General features: G+C 38.4%; 2 protein-coding genes across 30 annotated transcripts in view; one reads left to right on the forward strand and one right to left on the reverse strand.

Moving 5' to 3' along the window:
• ELP1 (elongator acetyltransferase complex subunit 1) overlaps positions 1-15,439 on the forward strand; it is a 62,421-nt gene that overhangs the window by 38,395 nt on the left and 8,587 nt on the right. For 2 of the 5 annotated variants that reach the window (XM_089913508.1, XM_089913507.1), the window contains 4 exons: positions 1,194-1,255; positions 12,708-12,770; positions 13,152-13,212; positions 14,785-14,898. In XM_089913508.1, coding sequence (XP_089769634.1) covers positions 1,194-1,255; positions 12,708-12,770; positions 13,152-13,212; positions 14,785-14,898 — 300 coding nt within the window. The remainder of the gene's footprint in view (positions 1-1,193; positions 1,256-12,707; positions 12,771-13,151; positions 13,213-14,784; positions 14,899-15,439) is intronic. The other 3 variants (XR_016393609.1, XM_089913510.1, XM_089913509.1) reach the window with 2 other exon arrangements.
• CTNNAL1 (catenin alpha like 1) overlaps positions 1-15,439 on the reverse strand; it is a 128,307-nt gene that overhangs the window by 13,967 nt on the left and 98,901 nt on the right. For 21 of the 25 annotated variants that reach the window (XM_089913540.1, XM_022579115.3, XM_089913537.1 and 18 more), the window contains one exon: positions 1-14,046. This exon is cut by the window's left edge. The gene's annotated coding sequence lies outside the window, so the exon portion shown is untranslated. The remainder of the gene's footprint in view (positions 14,047-15,439) is intronic. The other 4 variants (XM_089913534.1, XM_089913533.1, XM_089913524.1 and 1 more) reach the window with 3 other exon arrangements.

Genomic DNA, 15,439 nt, shown 5'->3' on the forward strand with positions numbered 1-15,439 from the left:
ATAAAAATGTGTGAGATTATCACTTTTCTCTTTCTGGCATTTTCTGGTTATTAGATCTGTGGACTCTTCTATAAGCCCTTTCAATTTCCAAGCTGAACTCTTTTTATAAGTACTGAGAAATCCTTATTTGAGTCTTATTAACTATTCATTCTGGCTCCGTTGATACTTCTGTTCTAGAAACTTGTTATTTGTAGTTTAAATTTTCTAGTTCTGTTCTTGGTGTCTGTTATCTTCTCTTACATTCTTTTCAACTCTTAGCTTGCTGTGTGTCATGCCTTATAATGGAGTGCACCTAGTTCTCCCAGATGCTTAGCAGAAAAAGGTGGAGAAGACAGTGCTCAAAGATTTTTGAGAAATGTTACAAGGTGGAGTCACTTCATGTGTACATTTAACTTAGTTTACACAAGTCACCAAAAGGAAGAAAAGATAGCTTTTGAAACAGTGGAGATGACTCTTCCTGGTTTTGTCAGTGATAATATGCCCTGGAGTTAGCATGAAATGGGAGATGTGACTCTGCCAGCCCCTTACTTAACTCTGGGTTCTGTGTGCCTCTCATAGTGTAATTATCTCAACTGGGCTGAGAATGAGTCTCAGATCTGAAGATACTGCAAGACCCCTGACATAAGCCAACTACCCCCATCTAGTGCACAACCAAAGAAATAGCAGCCTCTTCCTATTAGAGGAAAAAATGGATTAGTGCGAGATGCTAGGTCAGTTTCCCATATGTGTGCCTTTGTAAGCATTTTTCATGACTGATTTTGACTGTATGTGATTTTCACATCCCATGCTAAATTTTGATTGTAACTGCCATTTAAGATAGGACCCCATGGTATTCCTGCCTCTCTCATAGAAATTCACAAATTATATAGTTTGATACACAATAAAGACATATTAATGAAGCATTTCAGCAAAAGAATGCTTAACTCTATCTTACCCAGTGCTTCACAAACGTACTTGACCTGAGAATGGTTTCTTGGTCCTGCCTTTTATGATTCTTCGAGCAGTCTTGGGGAACACTTGAAAATGCTATTTTAAAGCAGTTCACTTTGAATGTATACTCTGTAGAGCTCAATCTCCAATTTGTAGGAGACCATTTTGATTTAAATAGTACCACCTAAAACCGTTTCAACTTGAGTTTTGGGAATACCGTTCTTAGTAAGCCGACTGTGCTCAGATGCTTATTGTCTTTGCAGGAAAGCTAGCTGAGCAGAGGAAGCACGGTGACGCAGCCACAGTTTTGGAACAGTACGCCCAGGTAAACTCAGTGACGCCCATCCACACCCCCACCCCCAATCAACAAGCAAGGGCTTCCCAGTTGTACCTTAGTGATCATGAAAATTAAAGGAACTGTGGGTATTTAGGAAATGCAGAGATAGTATTTCCCCTGAGGGTCTCCCATCTTGCTGGCTTGACTTGGTAATCTAAATTCAGTATATCTCTAAGTAATTACACTTGCTGTGACAAAGAACTCTATTATAATATGCACTAGTGGCTTGACCTTGGTAGAAAGTATAAATTAAATCTGAAGGGAGTTATACCTTTTGTATTAACTTGCCAAAGTAGAAACAATGAGAAAAGACGGTTCTCAACCAAAGGGATGGAGCGTTACACCCTTTTTTGGCTTTCACTCCCGTTCTTTCTGTTGGAAATGTCTCTTCTACCTCGGGCAGCTTGATGGGTTCCAATTTCCCACCAGATTATAAAGATAAGTACCTACACCAGCTTTTGATAGAATTCTAGGATTTATTATGAAAATAATAAAGCCTATGCACTGTCACAGACTTAACAGGACACAGGTACACAATTAATACCAGGGATTCCTGCCTCTAGGGTTTTGGCCTTTGATGAGAAAGTGTTACAGTTGTCACTAGTGGGCACATCTGCATAACAAAATTGTGCTTTTAAAATACTTCATTGTCTTTCATGCAATAAGAGTGAGTGAAACAAGGTAACTGTGATATCATTAGATCCTGGAAAGAAAATATGTTGGGTGATTGGGCTGAAAACATGAAGATATATCCCACCTAAGATGGTTAATTAAATGGATAAGATGCCTGCTTTTGATTTCTAACATTTCTTTTTGACTCTTAGAATTTCCAACTCTCTGCTTACATGACCCATCTGTTCTTGCACGTTGTTTTTTCCATTAGAGGTGTTATCATATTTATTGCACTGATCTTAAGTTCCCAGCCTCACAATCTCAACATCCCTGCCGAATCAGAGTCGTGTTCTGATGCTTGCTTTGACTCTTCAGACTGGTTTTTAATCCCTTTTGTATGCCTTGTAATTTTCTGTCAAAAGCCTAATGTGTGTGATATACTGGGTTAAAGCAAATCTGATAAATAGGTCTTTAATGATATGGCGATGAGGCTGGGGGTTGGGTAGGAGAAGTGTTCTGTAGTCCTTTGATTAGCTGGCAGTCTTTAAGTGAGCATGTACCTCATCTGTGAACTTCACCAGTGCTTCTCAGTTTTTTTTCACTCCTTAGGTAGGACAGGAAGGTTAGAGGGGGCTGGAGTTGGGTATTTCCCTGCCTCCACATTGGTTAGGCCCTGGTGAAACCCACTTCGATTAGGCTCTGCCAAAATCACTTGAGTGCAGGTCTTGTTAAGAAGATCAGTATTTTCAAATGTCTGCTTTTCCCTTCCCCCTGCTAGAAGTACATAGTCACCCTGAAAAGTTCTGGTAGGGCTCCTGGAGGTAAAAACTCACAAAAGTGTAGGAATTTCCGTAAGTATGGACCCCTGTAGAGTTTTTAACTCTTGGCCTTGTCTACAGTGAGTGATATTAGCTGGAGAAATTCAGTCTTTCACCCTAAGTGTGATGTTTGCTAGCTTTTTTGGGAGTTTAATAGGTGTGAGAAACTGGGAGGGATGTTGTTGGAGTTGGCAAACTATAGCCTGTGGGCCAAATCTCGTTGGCCACCTGTTTTGTAAATAAAGTTTTATTGGAACATAGCCCCACCATTTGTTTACCCATTGTCTGTGGCTGCTTTTGCACTTAAAACCACAGAGTTGAAGAGTTGTGACAGAGACAGTCTGGATGAAAGTCCCAGAAAGCCTAAAATATTAACTCTCTAGCCTTTTACAGAAAAAATTTGCCAATCCTAGCCCACTTGTGTTGAGGAAATTCCCTTTTATTCCTGGTTCTGAGAGTTTTTATCATGAACGGGTATTGAAGTTTGCTGATTGCCTCTTAAACTAAGATGTTTTCTGTTTTGTTTTTAGACCAGTGATAGGGTGAATTGTATTTATGTTTTTTCTTTTTTTTAATTGAAGGATAATAGTTTATTTACAATGTTGTGTTAATTTCTGCTATACAGCAAAGTGATTTGGCTGTACATATATATATATACATTCGTTTTTATATATTATTTTCCATTATGGTTTATCATAGGATACTGACTATATACTTCTCTGTGCTATACAGTAGAACCTTGTTGTTTATCCATTCTATATATAATAGCTTACATCTGCTCACCCCAACCTCCCACTCCATCCCTCCCCCACCCTCTTCCCCCTTGGAAACAAGTGTGTTCTCTATGAGTGTGAGTCTGTTTCTGTCTCGTACATAGGTTCATTTGTGTCATATTTTAGACTCCACATATAAGTGACATCATGTGGTATTTGTCTTTCTGACTTTCTTCATAGTATGATAATCTCTTGTTGCTGCAAATACCATTGTTCTTTTATATGGCTGAGTAGCATTCCATTGTATATATGTACCACATCTTCTTTATCCATTCATCAGTTGATGGACATTAAGACTGTTTCCATGTCCTGGCTATTGTGAATAGTGCTGCTATGAACATAGGGTACATGTATCTTTTTGGATTACAGTTTTGTCTGGATATATGCCCAGGAGTGGGATTGCTGGCTCATATGGTAATTCTATTTTTAGTTTTCTGAGGAACCTCCATACTGTTTTCCATAGCAGCCACACCAACTTACATTCCCACTAGTGGTGTAGGAGGGTTCCCTTTCCTCTACATACTCTCCAACATTTGTTATTTTATAGAGTTTTAACGATGGCCATTCTGACCTGTGTGAGGTGGTACCTCATTGTAGTTTTGATTTGCGTTTCTCTAATAATGATGTTGAGCATCTTTCCATGTGCCTTTTGGCCATCCTTATGTATTCTTTAGAGAAATGTCTATTTATGTTTTCTGCCCATCTTTTGATTGGGTTGTTTGTTTTTTTGTTGTTGAGTTAGTATGCGCTGTTTGTATATTTTGGAAATTAAGCCCTTGTCCGTCACATCATTTGCAAATATTTTCTGCCATTCCATAGGTTGTTTTTTTGTTTTGTTTATGGTTTCCTTTGCTGTGCAAAAGCTTGTAAGTTTGACAAGGTCCCATTTGTTTATTTTTGTTTTTATTTCCATTGCCTTGAAAGACTGACCTAAGAAAACATTGGTACGATTTATGTCAGAGAATGTTTTGCCTGTGATCTCTTCTAGGAGTTTTTTTATGTCATGTCTTATGTTTAAGTCTTTAAACAATTTTGAGGTTATTTTGTGTAGGGTGTGCTTCAACTTCATCAGTTTACATGTAGCTGTCCAACTTTTCCAACAGCACTTGCTAAAGAGACTGTCTTTTTCACATTATATATTTTTGACTTTTTTATCCAAGATTAATTGACAGTAGTTGTGTGTATTTATTTCTGGGCTATCTATTCTGTTCCATTGATCCATTTGTCTGTTTTTGTGCCAATACCATGCTGGTTTGATTTCTGTAGCTCTGTAGTATGTCTGAAGTCTGGGAAGGTTATGCCTCCTGCCTTGTTCTTTTTCCTCAGGATTGCTTTGGCAATTCTGGGTCTTTTGTGGTTCCATATAAATTTTACAATTATTTGTCCTAGTTCTGTGAAAGATGTCATGGGTCATTTGATAGGGATTGCATTAAATCTGTAGATTGCCTTCAGTAGTATGGCCATTTTAACAATATTAATTCTTTGAATCCAAGAGCATAGGATTTCTTTCCATATCTTTGAGTCATCTTCAGTTATCTTAATGTTTTATAGTTTTTAGTATATAAGTCTTTCACCTCCTTGGTCAGGTTTATTCCGAAGTATTTTATTTGGAGGGCTGTGATTTTGAAAGGTATTGTTATTGTACATTCCCTTTCTGATATTTTATTGTTAGTATAAAGAAATGTAGCTGATTTCTGTATGTTAATCTTGTATCCTGCTACCTTGCTGAATTTGTTTATCAGTTCTAGTAGTTTTTGTGGGGTGTATTTAGGGTTTTCTATGTATAGGATCATGTTATCTGCATATAATGACAATTTTACCTCTTCCCTTCCAATCTGGATACCTTTTATTTCTTTTTGTCTGATTGCTGTGGTCAGGCCTTTCAATACTATGGTGCATAGAAATGGTGTGAGTGGGCTTCCTTGTCTAGTTCCAGATTTTAGCAGGAAGCCTTTCAGCTTTTCACCATTGAGTATTATATTGCTTGTGGGTTTCTCATAAATAGCTTTATTATGTTGAGATATGTTCCCTCTATACCCACTTTGGAAAGGGGTTTTAACATAAATGGATGTTGAATTTTGTCAAATGCTTTTCTGCATCTATTGAGATGGTCATGTGGTTTTTGTCTTGCCTTTTGTTGATGTGGTGTATCACATTGATTGACTTGCGTACATTGAACCATCCATGGGAACTTGGGATGAATCTCACTTGGTCATGGTGTATGATCTTTTTTATGTGTTGTTGGATTCAGTTTGCTAACACTTTGTTGAGAATTTCTGCCTCTGTATTCATCAAAGATATTGGCCTGAAATTTTCTTTTTTGGTGGTGTCTTTGTCCAGTTTTGGTATCAGGATGATGGCAGCTTCATAGAATGTCTTTGAGAGTGTTCCCCACTCTTCAGTTTTTTGGAGGAGTTTGAGAAGGATCGGTATAATTTCTTCTTTTTACGTTTGGTAGAATTCACCTGTGAAGCCATCTGGTCCTGGACTTTTGTTTGTAGGGAGTTTTTTAAATTACAGACTGTATTTCACCTCTAGTGATTGGTTTTTCAAATTATCTGTTTCTTCTTGATTCAATTTTGGTGGGTTCTATGTTTCTAGAAACTTGTCCATTTCTTCTAGGTTGTCGATTTGTTGGCATATAGTTGTTCATAGTATTCCCTTATGGTTTTTTGTATTTGTGCAGTATCAGTTGTCATGTCTCCTTTTTCATTTCTTATTTTGTTTATTTGGGTTCTCTCTCTCTTCTTCTTGGTGAGTCTTGCCAGAGGCTTGTCAATCTTGTTTACCCTTTAAAAGAACAAGCTCTTTGTTTTATTGATTTTTTTTCTGTTGTTTTTTAAATCTTTATTTTATTTCCTCCCTGATTTTTGTTAATTTCTTCCTTCTACTGACTTCATGTAATTCATGAATTACTTCATGAATTACTTTTTATAATTCTTTTATTCTTCTTTTTGTAATTGTTTTAAGTGGTTGGTTAGGTTGTTTGAGATTTTTCTTGTTTTTTGAATAAGGCCTGTATCACTATGAACTTCCCTCTAAGAAATGGTTTTGCTGCATCCCATAGATTTTGTATGGTTGTGTTTTCATTGTCATTTGTTTCAAGGTATTTTTTAATTTCCTCTTTGATTTCATCATTGACCTGTTGGTTTTTTAGTAGCATGTTGTCTAGTCTTCATGTAGTCATTTTTTTCCTCATTTCTTTTCCTGTGGTTGATTTCTAGTTTCATGGCATTGTGGTCAGAAAAGATCCTTGAGATAACGTCTATACTCTGAAATTTGTTGAGGCTTGTTTTGTGCCCTAGTATGTTGTCAATCCTAGAGAATGTTTAATGTGCACTTGAAAAGAATGTGTAGTATGGGTTTTTTTGGATGTAATGCCCTGAAAATATCAATTAAGTCTAACTGTTCTATTGTATCATTTAGGATCTCTGTTGCCGTATTGATTTTCTGTCTAGAAGATCTGTCCATTGATGTGAGTGGGGTGTTAAAGTCTCCTACTATTATTGAATTCCTGTCAGTTTCTCCCTTTATGTCTGTTAGTATTTGTTTTGTGTATTTGGGTGCTCCTATATTAGGTGAATATATGTTGACAAGTGTAAAATCCTCTTCTTGTGTTGATCCTTGTATTATATAGTGTCCGTCTTTATCCTTCTTTATGGACTTTGTTTTAAAGTCTGTTTTGTCTGATATGAGTGTTGTGACTCCCACTTTTCTTGTCATTTCCGTTTGCATGAAATATCTTTTTCTATCCCCTCACTTTCAATCTCTGTGTGTTCATTGCCCTAAAGTGGGTCTCTTGCAGGCAGGTATTGTAGGCTCATTTTTTTAATTCAGTCTGCCACTCTGTGTCTTTTGATTTGAGCATTTAGTCCATTGACATTTAAGGTAGTTATTGATAGATATGTATTAATTGCCTTTTTAACCTTGTTTTCCTGTTGATTTTATATTTTTTCTTTGTCCCTTTTTCTTTTTATCTTTTGCGGTTCGATGATTTTCTTTTGTGTTATACTTACGTTCTTTTTGGTTTTTTGAATCTATTGTATGTCTTTGACTTGTGGTTACCCTGTTTTTCCACTATGTTAACCCCATCCTGTATCTGCTTGCCTTAGACTGCTAGTCAAATAGGCTCAAACATATTCTAGGAAATGAAAAAAAAAAATCTACATTTTCTTACTCTCCTCCCCCACACTTTATGATTCTGATGTCCTCTTTTACATCTTCATGTTCATCCTTTTGCTGTTTATTGTGGTTATCACTTTCACAGAAATTTTTTAATTTTTTTTTTTAATCTCTGTACTGGCTTATTTAGGTGATTTGCTTTCCAATTGTGATTTTCTCTTTCTTATATATTAGTCTTTTCTATTTAGAGAAGACCTTTCAATATTTCCTTTAGGATAGGTTTAGTATTGCTGTATTCTTTTAGTTTCTGCTTGTCTGAGAAATTCTTTATCTTTCCTTCTATTCTAAATGATCTTGCTGGGTAGAGTATCATAGGTTGCAGACTTTTCCCTTTCAGGACTTTGAATATATCTTGCCCCTCCCTTCTGGCCTTGCAACGTTTCTGTAGAGAAATCAGCTGATAGCCTTATGGGGGTCCCCTTGTAATTAACTCTTTGTCTTTCTCTTGCTGCTTTTAGAATCCTCTCTTTAACTTTTGCTATTTGTATTATAATATGTCCTGGTGTAGGTCTATTTGGGCTTACCTTGTTTGGGACCCTCTGTGTTTCCTATACCTGGATATGTTTCCTTCTTTATGTTTGGGAAGTTTTCAGCCATAATTTCTTCAAATACATTTTCAATCCCCATTGGCATGCTTTATATTATCCCATAGGTCTCTTATATTGCTTTCATTTTCTTTTTTTTTTTTTTTAATTTGCCTTTCTGTCTGCTGTCCTGATTGGGTGATTTCCATTATTCTATTGATATCTTCCAGGTCACTTATTTGTTCTTGTGCATTATTTATTCTGCTGTTCATTGCTTTTAGTTCAGTTGTCATCTCAGCAAATGAGTTCTCTAATTTTTCTTGGTTATACTTTATAGTTTCTAGTTCCTTTTTTTTTTTTTTTAACAGTACTCTGCATTTCTGTCAATAGCCTTCCTTAATTCTTTCAGTATTTTCATTATCTCCTTTTTGAAATTGGTGTCTATTTGACTGAAGAGGTCTGTTTATTTGTTCTTTCAGGGGAATTCTCTTGGTCTTTTAACTGTGAGTGGTTCCTCTGCTTCTTCATTTTACTTATATTTCTCTTATTCTGTGAGTTTAGGAGAAACAGTTAGCTACTCGTCTTGGAGGGCTATTTATATGTGGGTCCGTCCCTGTGTATCTTGTGTGGGTTTAATATTTTTGGTGCGAGGCCTGTTTTTATTATTTATTTATTTGTTTATTTGGCTGCATCAGGTCTTAGTTGTGGCACGTGGGATCTTTGTTGCGGCATGTGGGATCTTTCATTGCGGCGCATGGGCTCCTCTCTAGTTGCGCATGGGCTTCTCTCTAGTTGTGGCACGTGGGCTACAGAGCATGCAGGCTTAGTTGTCCCGTGGCATGTGGGATCTTAGTTCCCCAACCAGGGATCGAACCTACATCCCCTGCATTGGAAGCAGATTCTTAACCACTGGACCACCAGTAAAGTCCCACGAGGGCTGTTTGTTTTTTTTTTACCTGTAGCCTCTTTCCTCAGCATGTGCTGGCCATCATCCCCTTGATAGGGGGTGTGCAGATATGGGAGCTAGTGCCTGGTCTTGGGGTTCTCGGTGGCACTGGCAGATCACGTGCACCCCTAGAGCATGCAAAGGGAGTAGAGGCAGCTCACGACCAATCCTGGAGTCCAGAAGGGTGGTGGTGGCAGCTGGTGATTACTCCTAAAGCCCAGAGGGCAGCCGCTGCTCGTGACCGCTCCTGGAGCTCGTGTAGGCGGTGTTCTGCTGCCTGAGAGCTCCTGCAGGGAAAAAGGCTGTAGTGGTAGGTCCTGCCCCTCCCCTCACGCACCGCCCACACAATGGCACCTGGCCTCTAAAGCAGCCTAGGTTTCCTCCGCGTACACTCTTAGGTGTGGTTGCACCAGACTCTAGCCCCTTCAGGCTGTTTGCGTGCAGCCCACTCCAGTTGTCTACCTGGGTCTGATCTCCGAAGCACAAGTTTACACACCCAGCCCCTGCCCATACCAGAGGACATGTGTCTTAGGCTGGGGAGTGCAGGGTGGTGGCACTGTCTGTCTCTCCATTCTAGCTGCTGCAAACCAGTTGCTGCATTCTCCTCCCAGGCTCCAAAGCTCCCCCTCTGTCCCAGCTAATCTCCCCACTAGTGAGGGGACTTCCCAGGGTACAGGAACCTTTCCTCTTTCACAGATCCCTCCCAAGGGCCCAGGTCCTGTCCCGATTCCTTTCTCTCTTTTTTTTCTTCTGTCCTACCCAGTTACAGGGAGATTTTCTTGCTCATTCAGAGTTCTGAGGTCCTCTGCCAGCGTTTGGTAGATATTCTGTGAGAATTGTTCCACGTGTATGTGTATTTCTGATACATTTGTGGGAGGGGGTGAGCTTCATGTCCTACTACTCCACCATCTTGATCACTCCTCTGCACTGACTTTTGAATGTTAAACCAATCTTGCATCCCTGAGTTAAACCCGACTTGGTCATAATGTATGACCTATATTGGTGGATTCGAAAGTTTACTTGAGGCTTTTGTGCTTGTTCACAAGGAATATTGGTTTATAGTTTCCTTGTTATGTCCAGAATATGTAAAGAACTCTTACAACTCAAGAACAAAAGGACAAACAACTCATTTTGTTTGAAATGGCCCAAAGACTTGAATAGATATTTCTCCAAAGAAGATATACAGATGGCCATTAACCACATGAAGAGATGTTCAACATCATTGTTCATTAAGGAAATGTAAATCAAAACCACAGTGGGCTATCACTTCATACCCACTAGAATTGTTTTAATCAAAAGAATGAAAAATAAGTGTTGTCAAAGATGTGGAGAAATAGGAACCCTTGTATATTGCTAGTGGGAAGGTAAAATGGTGCAGCTGCTATGGAAAAGAGTTTGGTGGTTCCTCAAAAAGTTAAGCATAGCATTACCATATGATTCAGCAGTTCCACCCCTAAATATATACTCAAGAGAAATGGAAACATATGTCCACAAAGAAACTTGTATACAAATGTTTATATTTTTAGAGCATTATAATAGCCAAAAGGTGGAAACAACCCAAATGTCCATCAGTGACAGATGAACAGATGAATAAATTGTGATATGTGCATACATGCACAGATACACACACATACACACACACACACACACAGGAATATTATTCAGTCATAAAAAAGAATGAAAAATTGATGCATGCTACAACTTAGATGAAACTTGAAAACATTATGCTGAGTGAAATAACTCACATATAAAAGGACAAATATTGTATAATTCTACTTACATGAAGTAACTAGAGTAGTCAAATTCATCTGGACAGAGAGTATAATGATGGTTGCTAGAGTCTGGGGGTAGGGGAACATGGGGATTTACTGTTTAATGGATATAGAATTTCAGATTTGCAAGATAAAAAAAAGCTTTGGAGACTGATGGTGGTGATGGTTTCACAACCGTGTGAATTTGCTTAATGCCACCGAACTGTACAGTAAATGGTTAAAAGGGTAAATTTTATATTAAATTTTACTACAATCAAAAAATAATAAATTAAGGGGAAAGAAAGGAACAAAGAACCAGTAGATGGTACAACTTGGATGAATCTTAAAAACATATGCTAAGTGAAATAAATCAGACACAAAAAGTCACCTATTGCGTCGTTCCTTTTTTACAATATATCCAGATTAGGCAAATCCAGAGAGACAGAAAGCAGGTTAGAAGTTACCAGGGGGTGAGAGGAGTGGGAAGTAAGGAGGGATTGGTTAATGGATATGGAGTGTTTTTATGTGATGATAAAAAAATTTTGAAAGTAGGGAGAGCTTGTGGTTACCAACATTGTGATACAGTAAACACCATCGAAGTACACACTTTAAAATCATTCAATGTATGTTATGCGAATTTGATCTCAGTAAAACACACACACTCACACATTGCCAGTCAAGCACAACACATCCTACCACGTTCCTCTGGGACACGTGGTACAGGCCTGCAAGGACCTATTTAAAGTAGTATATATGTATTATAGATTGTTTAAAGTGCTGAAAGCACATACAAGAAAATAAAAACATCTCATTCCTACCACTCAGAGATTGCTATTATTAGCACCTCTTTTTTCTTTCTAGAGTTTTCTCTCTCCTTTCTGTCTCTTCCCCACCCCCTCTCTCCACACACACACACACCACACACACACACACACACACACACACACACACACACGTATTTTTAACCAAAATGAAATTATGCTGTTTGTAAATTTGGTGTGTTTGGTTGTGATCTTCATCTCTCCATGTTGACACATTTTAATTCATCTAATAATTACAATTTAAGTTCCCTCAATATTCCAAAATTGTTTACAGTAGATCAATCCAAATTAGATTCCAGTCTAGGGACATGTATTGCATTTTGTTATGTCCTTTAAGTCCCTTTTATCTAATGTATACACCCCCGCTTTTTATGACAGAGATTACTTGAAGAAACCCAGCCAGTTGTCTCATATATTTCATCTTTTAAAAACGTGTTCTGTTTTATATGCTTTTTAAGTACATTAAGTAATTATATATTGGGGTACATGATCAAAAGTTTTTAGTGGTAAGGGTACAAGCATCATAAATGGTTAAAGACTGTAGGGTGTGCAGGTGTTTATTACACTCATCAGTTTTTGTAGGTTTGAAGTTCAAAATAAACATTAAAAAAGAAAAAATGGTTTAGAAGATTACTATTCTAGTCTGCCATTTTTCCAGAGTGTGCACTTGTCAATTCAGGAGTCCACCTAAACCTCTGGAATCAGATTTGGAGGCGCAGCTGGGGAAATGGGCATTTCTAAGTCTTTCTCGTGGTTTTGATGCTCAGGGATGTAGAGACGTGATGCTTACCTTGTGCTTTGTGATCATTTCCAGAATTGACACCCCTCCTTTGTCTCTTGCATCAATATTTATCGAGCATGTACTCTAGGCCAGTCCCACCAACTGGGACTGTGAGTGATAGGCTGGAAAGGCAGAGGGAGGCAGCTCTGTGGGCAGTTTTGCAGTTTATTATGGTGGCATCTAACACACTTGCTCCATTAGCCTGTTACCTTCCTTGATGTTCCCCTGTCAGGATTATGAAGAAGCTGTGCTCTTGCTGTTAGAAGGAGCTGCCTGGGAAGAAGCTCTGAGACTGGTAAGAGGACTTCAAAACTCCTCCCTGCATGAAGTGCTAAGCGGAGCAAGAGCCTGCACAGGGGAGACAGTGTCAGCCGCAGTCCCTTGTCTTCTGAGCTACTGAAATTTGTCAGAAATAGTTCAGGTTCCTGGTCTAAGGATAAGCAATGCTTTTTAAACCATTTAAAAAGTTTATTCTTGATGTTTGGAATTAGTTCTCTGAATATGAAATATTACTAATTTTTACTGAAATGAATTGAGTTTTCATTGGCTACCTTATAGGAGGCCTACTCCTCTGGAAAATATCCTGTCACCTCTGAAAGTGATCCATTTCCAAGTATCTTAACTTCCCAGTGATTTGAAGTTTTCCTGCCTAAAATTGTTGTATTTTTTTTTTTAGGTACACAAATATAACAGACCAGATATTATAGAAACCAACGTAAAGCCTTCCATTTTAGAAGGTGAGGGTTACATTTAGATAGAATTCCTGATTTGGAAGTATAGAACTGCTGGGAGAGAGGGAGACGGGAGAGTACTGCCTGTGCTATTACATCCTTTAATCATGTCAGTGATGAAAGGACTCATTATATCGAGTCAATCAGAGTTCTCCACTGGGTGTGAAATTTACTTCTGAACATGGTTTTTAAATATGCTAAGTTGCTAAATAGTAGCACATAACTTATTTGAATGTTAAAAACCTGTGATAAGATACAATTAAGAATCTTTGGGAATAGTTGGTAAACTCAAATATGAACTGTATATTAGATAATATTGTATCAAATGGTTAATTTCCTGCATTTAATAATTGTATTGTGGTTATATAGATGATATCCTGATTCTTAAGAGAGAGATGCTGAAGTATTTAAGAGGGAAGAATCATATCTGCAACTTCCTCTCAGAGGGTTCCACAAAAATTGTGTGTGTGTGTGTGTGTGTGTGTGTGTGTGTAGAAACAGAGGAAGCCAAAAATATGGCAAAATGTTAATAATTGATAAATCTAAGTGAAGGGTATATGTATGTACATTGAATTACTGCAACCTTTAAGTAGGTTTGAAACTTTTTCAAAATAAAAATTTTTAAAAAATAAGAAGGGACTTACCTGGTGGTCCAGTGGTTTAGACTCTGCACTTCCACTGCAGGGGCCTCGGGTTTGACCCCTGGTCGGGGAACTAAGATCCTGCATGCTGTGTGGCGCGGCCCAAAAAATAATAATAAAAAGAAGAACCTTTGCAGATGGTTCCTCGGTAACAGATGAGTGTTATCAGTTCTAGAATACTCTGGTGTTCGCTGTATCCCTTAAAAGCAAAGTGTAAAAGAAGGACATCAGTTTGACTTATAAAAGTCTTTGGGAGTAGAGGTTGATTTTAAGCTCTGCACAGTCTACCCTGTAAGTGATGTCTGGCCTTTCTGACATTAACATGTATTTATATTCTTACCCTGCCTGCTCTTTACTACCCTGTCCTACTCAAAACTGGGAGGGTTCTTTGTGTATCATTCACTTTAGGTACTCCTAACTGGATATTGGAAGCATCCTTCCTGGCCCTATAACAATCCATCTAGCCCACCCTTACTTGGATTTTTCTCCACTAATTAGAACCTAGAAAAGGTGCTCCTTAAACATATAAGTATTGGGTATTTGTAGATGAAAAACTACAAAGACGTAATACTTATATGTTTAAGAAGCATTTCAGAGACTTTCCTCCTATTTTTGTTAACACCTTCCTGTGCACTCCTTTTATTTACTAGTCTTCTCTTGGGTTAGATACCAAGTCTTTTGTTCAGGTGATTTTGTAAGTTTAGTGGTAGAGAGTATTCTAGGATGATGTTGATGAACTTTAAGATCTGGAATCTCAATCTCTAGTTCTTTCTCCTATAGCAATGTTGGTTACTTCTCATTAAAGAAAAAATTCTTGCTTGAAAAACCTGGTAACTTCTTTTCTTTGTTAAGCTCCAACTCCCTCACTAACCACCCCCACTCTAGTTTTATCTCTTTGTTTAAACGTGCTCAAATTATTTTCCATCTGCACCCTTAGCCCAGAAAAATTATATGGCGTTTCTGGACTCTCAGACAGCCACATTCAGTCGCCATAAAGCACGTCTATTGGTGGTGCGAGAGCTCAAGGAGCAAGCACAGCAGGTGCATCTGGGTGAGTGCCCACCTGAAGACACCGATGCTTGGGGGGTGGTGAGGGGCAGCATCACGCTTTGTCTCAGCTGCTAACTGTCCCTCCCGCAGTGTGATTACTGTGCCAAGTGGAAGTCCGAGGCCTCTGAGGGTCTGTGAGGGTCTTTGTTGTGGGTACTGGTGAGCGCTTGGGGGCAGGACCAGGCACCAATGGGCAGAGCTCTGCCAAACATTCTCTCCACACCCCGACCAGAGCAGCGGACTACTGTATTTACACAGTGATCTCATTTCCAGAAGGTCCTTTGCTTTAAAAAAAAAAAAAAGACTTGCCTGGTGGTCCAGTGGTTAAGACTCTGCACTCCCAATGCAGGGTGCCCAGGTTCGATCCCTGGTCAGGGAACTAGATGCCACAACGAAGATCCCACATGCCACAACTAAGACCCAGCGCAGCTAGCTAGCTAGCTAGATAAATAAATAAATAAGTAAAATTTTTTTATGTAAAAAGAATAAAGACGTTTGGTAAAGTACTAGTTTACAGTAATAAAACTGTATATATTATCTAT

This window comes from Delphinapterus leucas, chromosome 6 (genome assembly GCF_059928025.1).
Source record: "Delphinapterus leucas isolate spDelLeu-1000000601 "Yukka" chromosome 6, BTC_Dleu_Yukka2, whole genome shotgun sequence".
In the NCBI taxonomy this organism is placed as follows: Eukaryota; Metazoa; Chordata; class Mammalia; order Artiodactyla; family Monodontidae; genus Delphinapterus; species Delphinapterus leucas.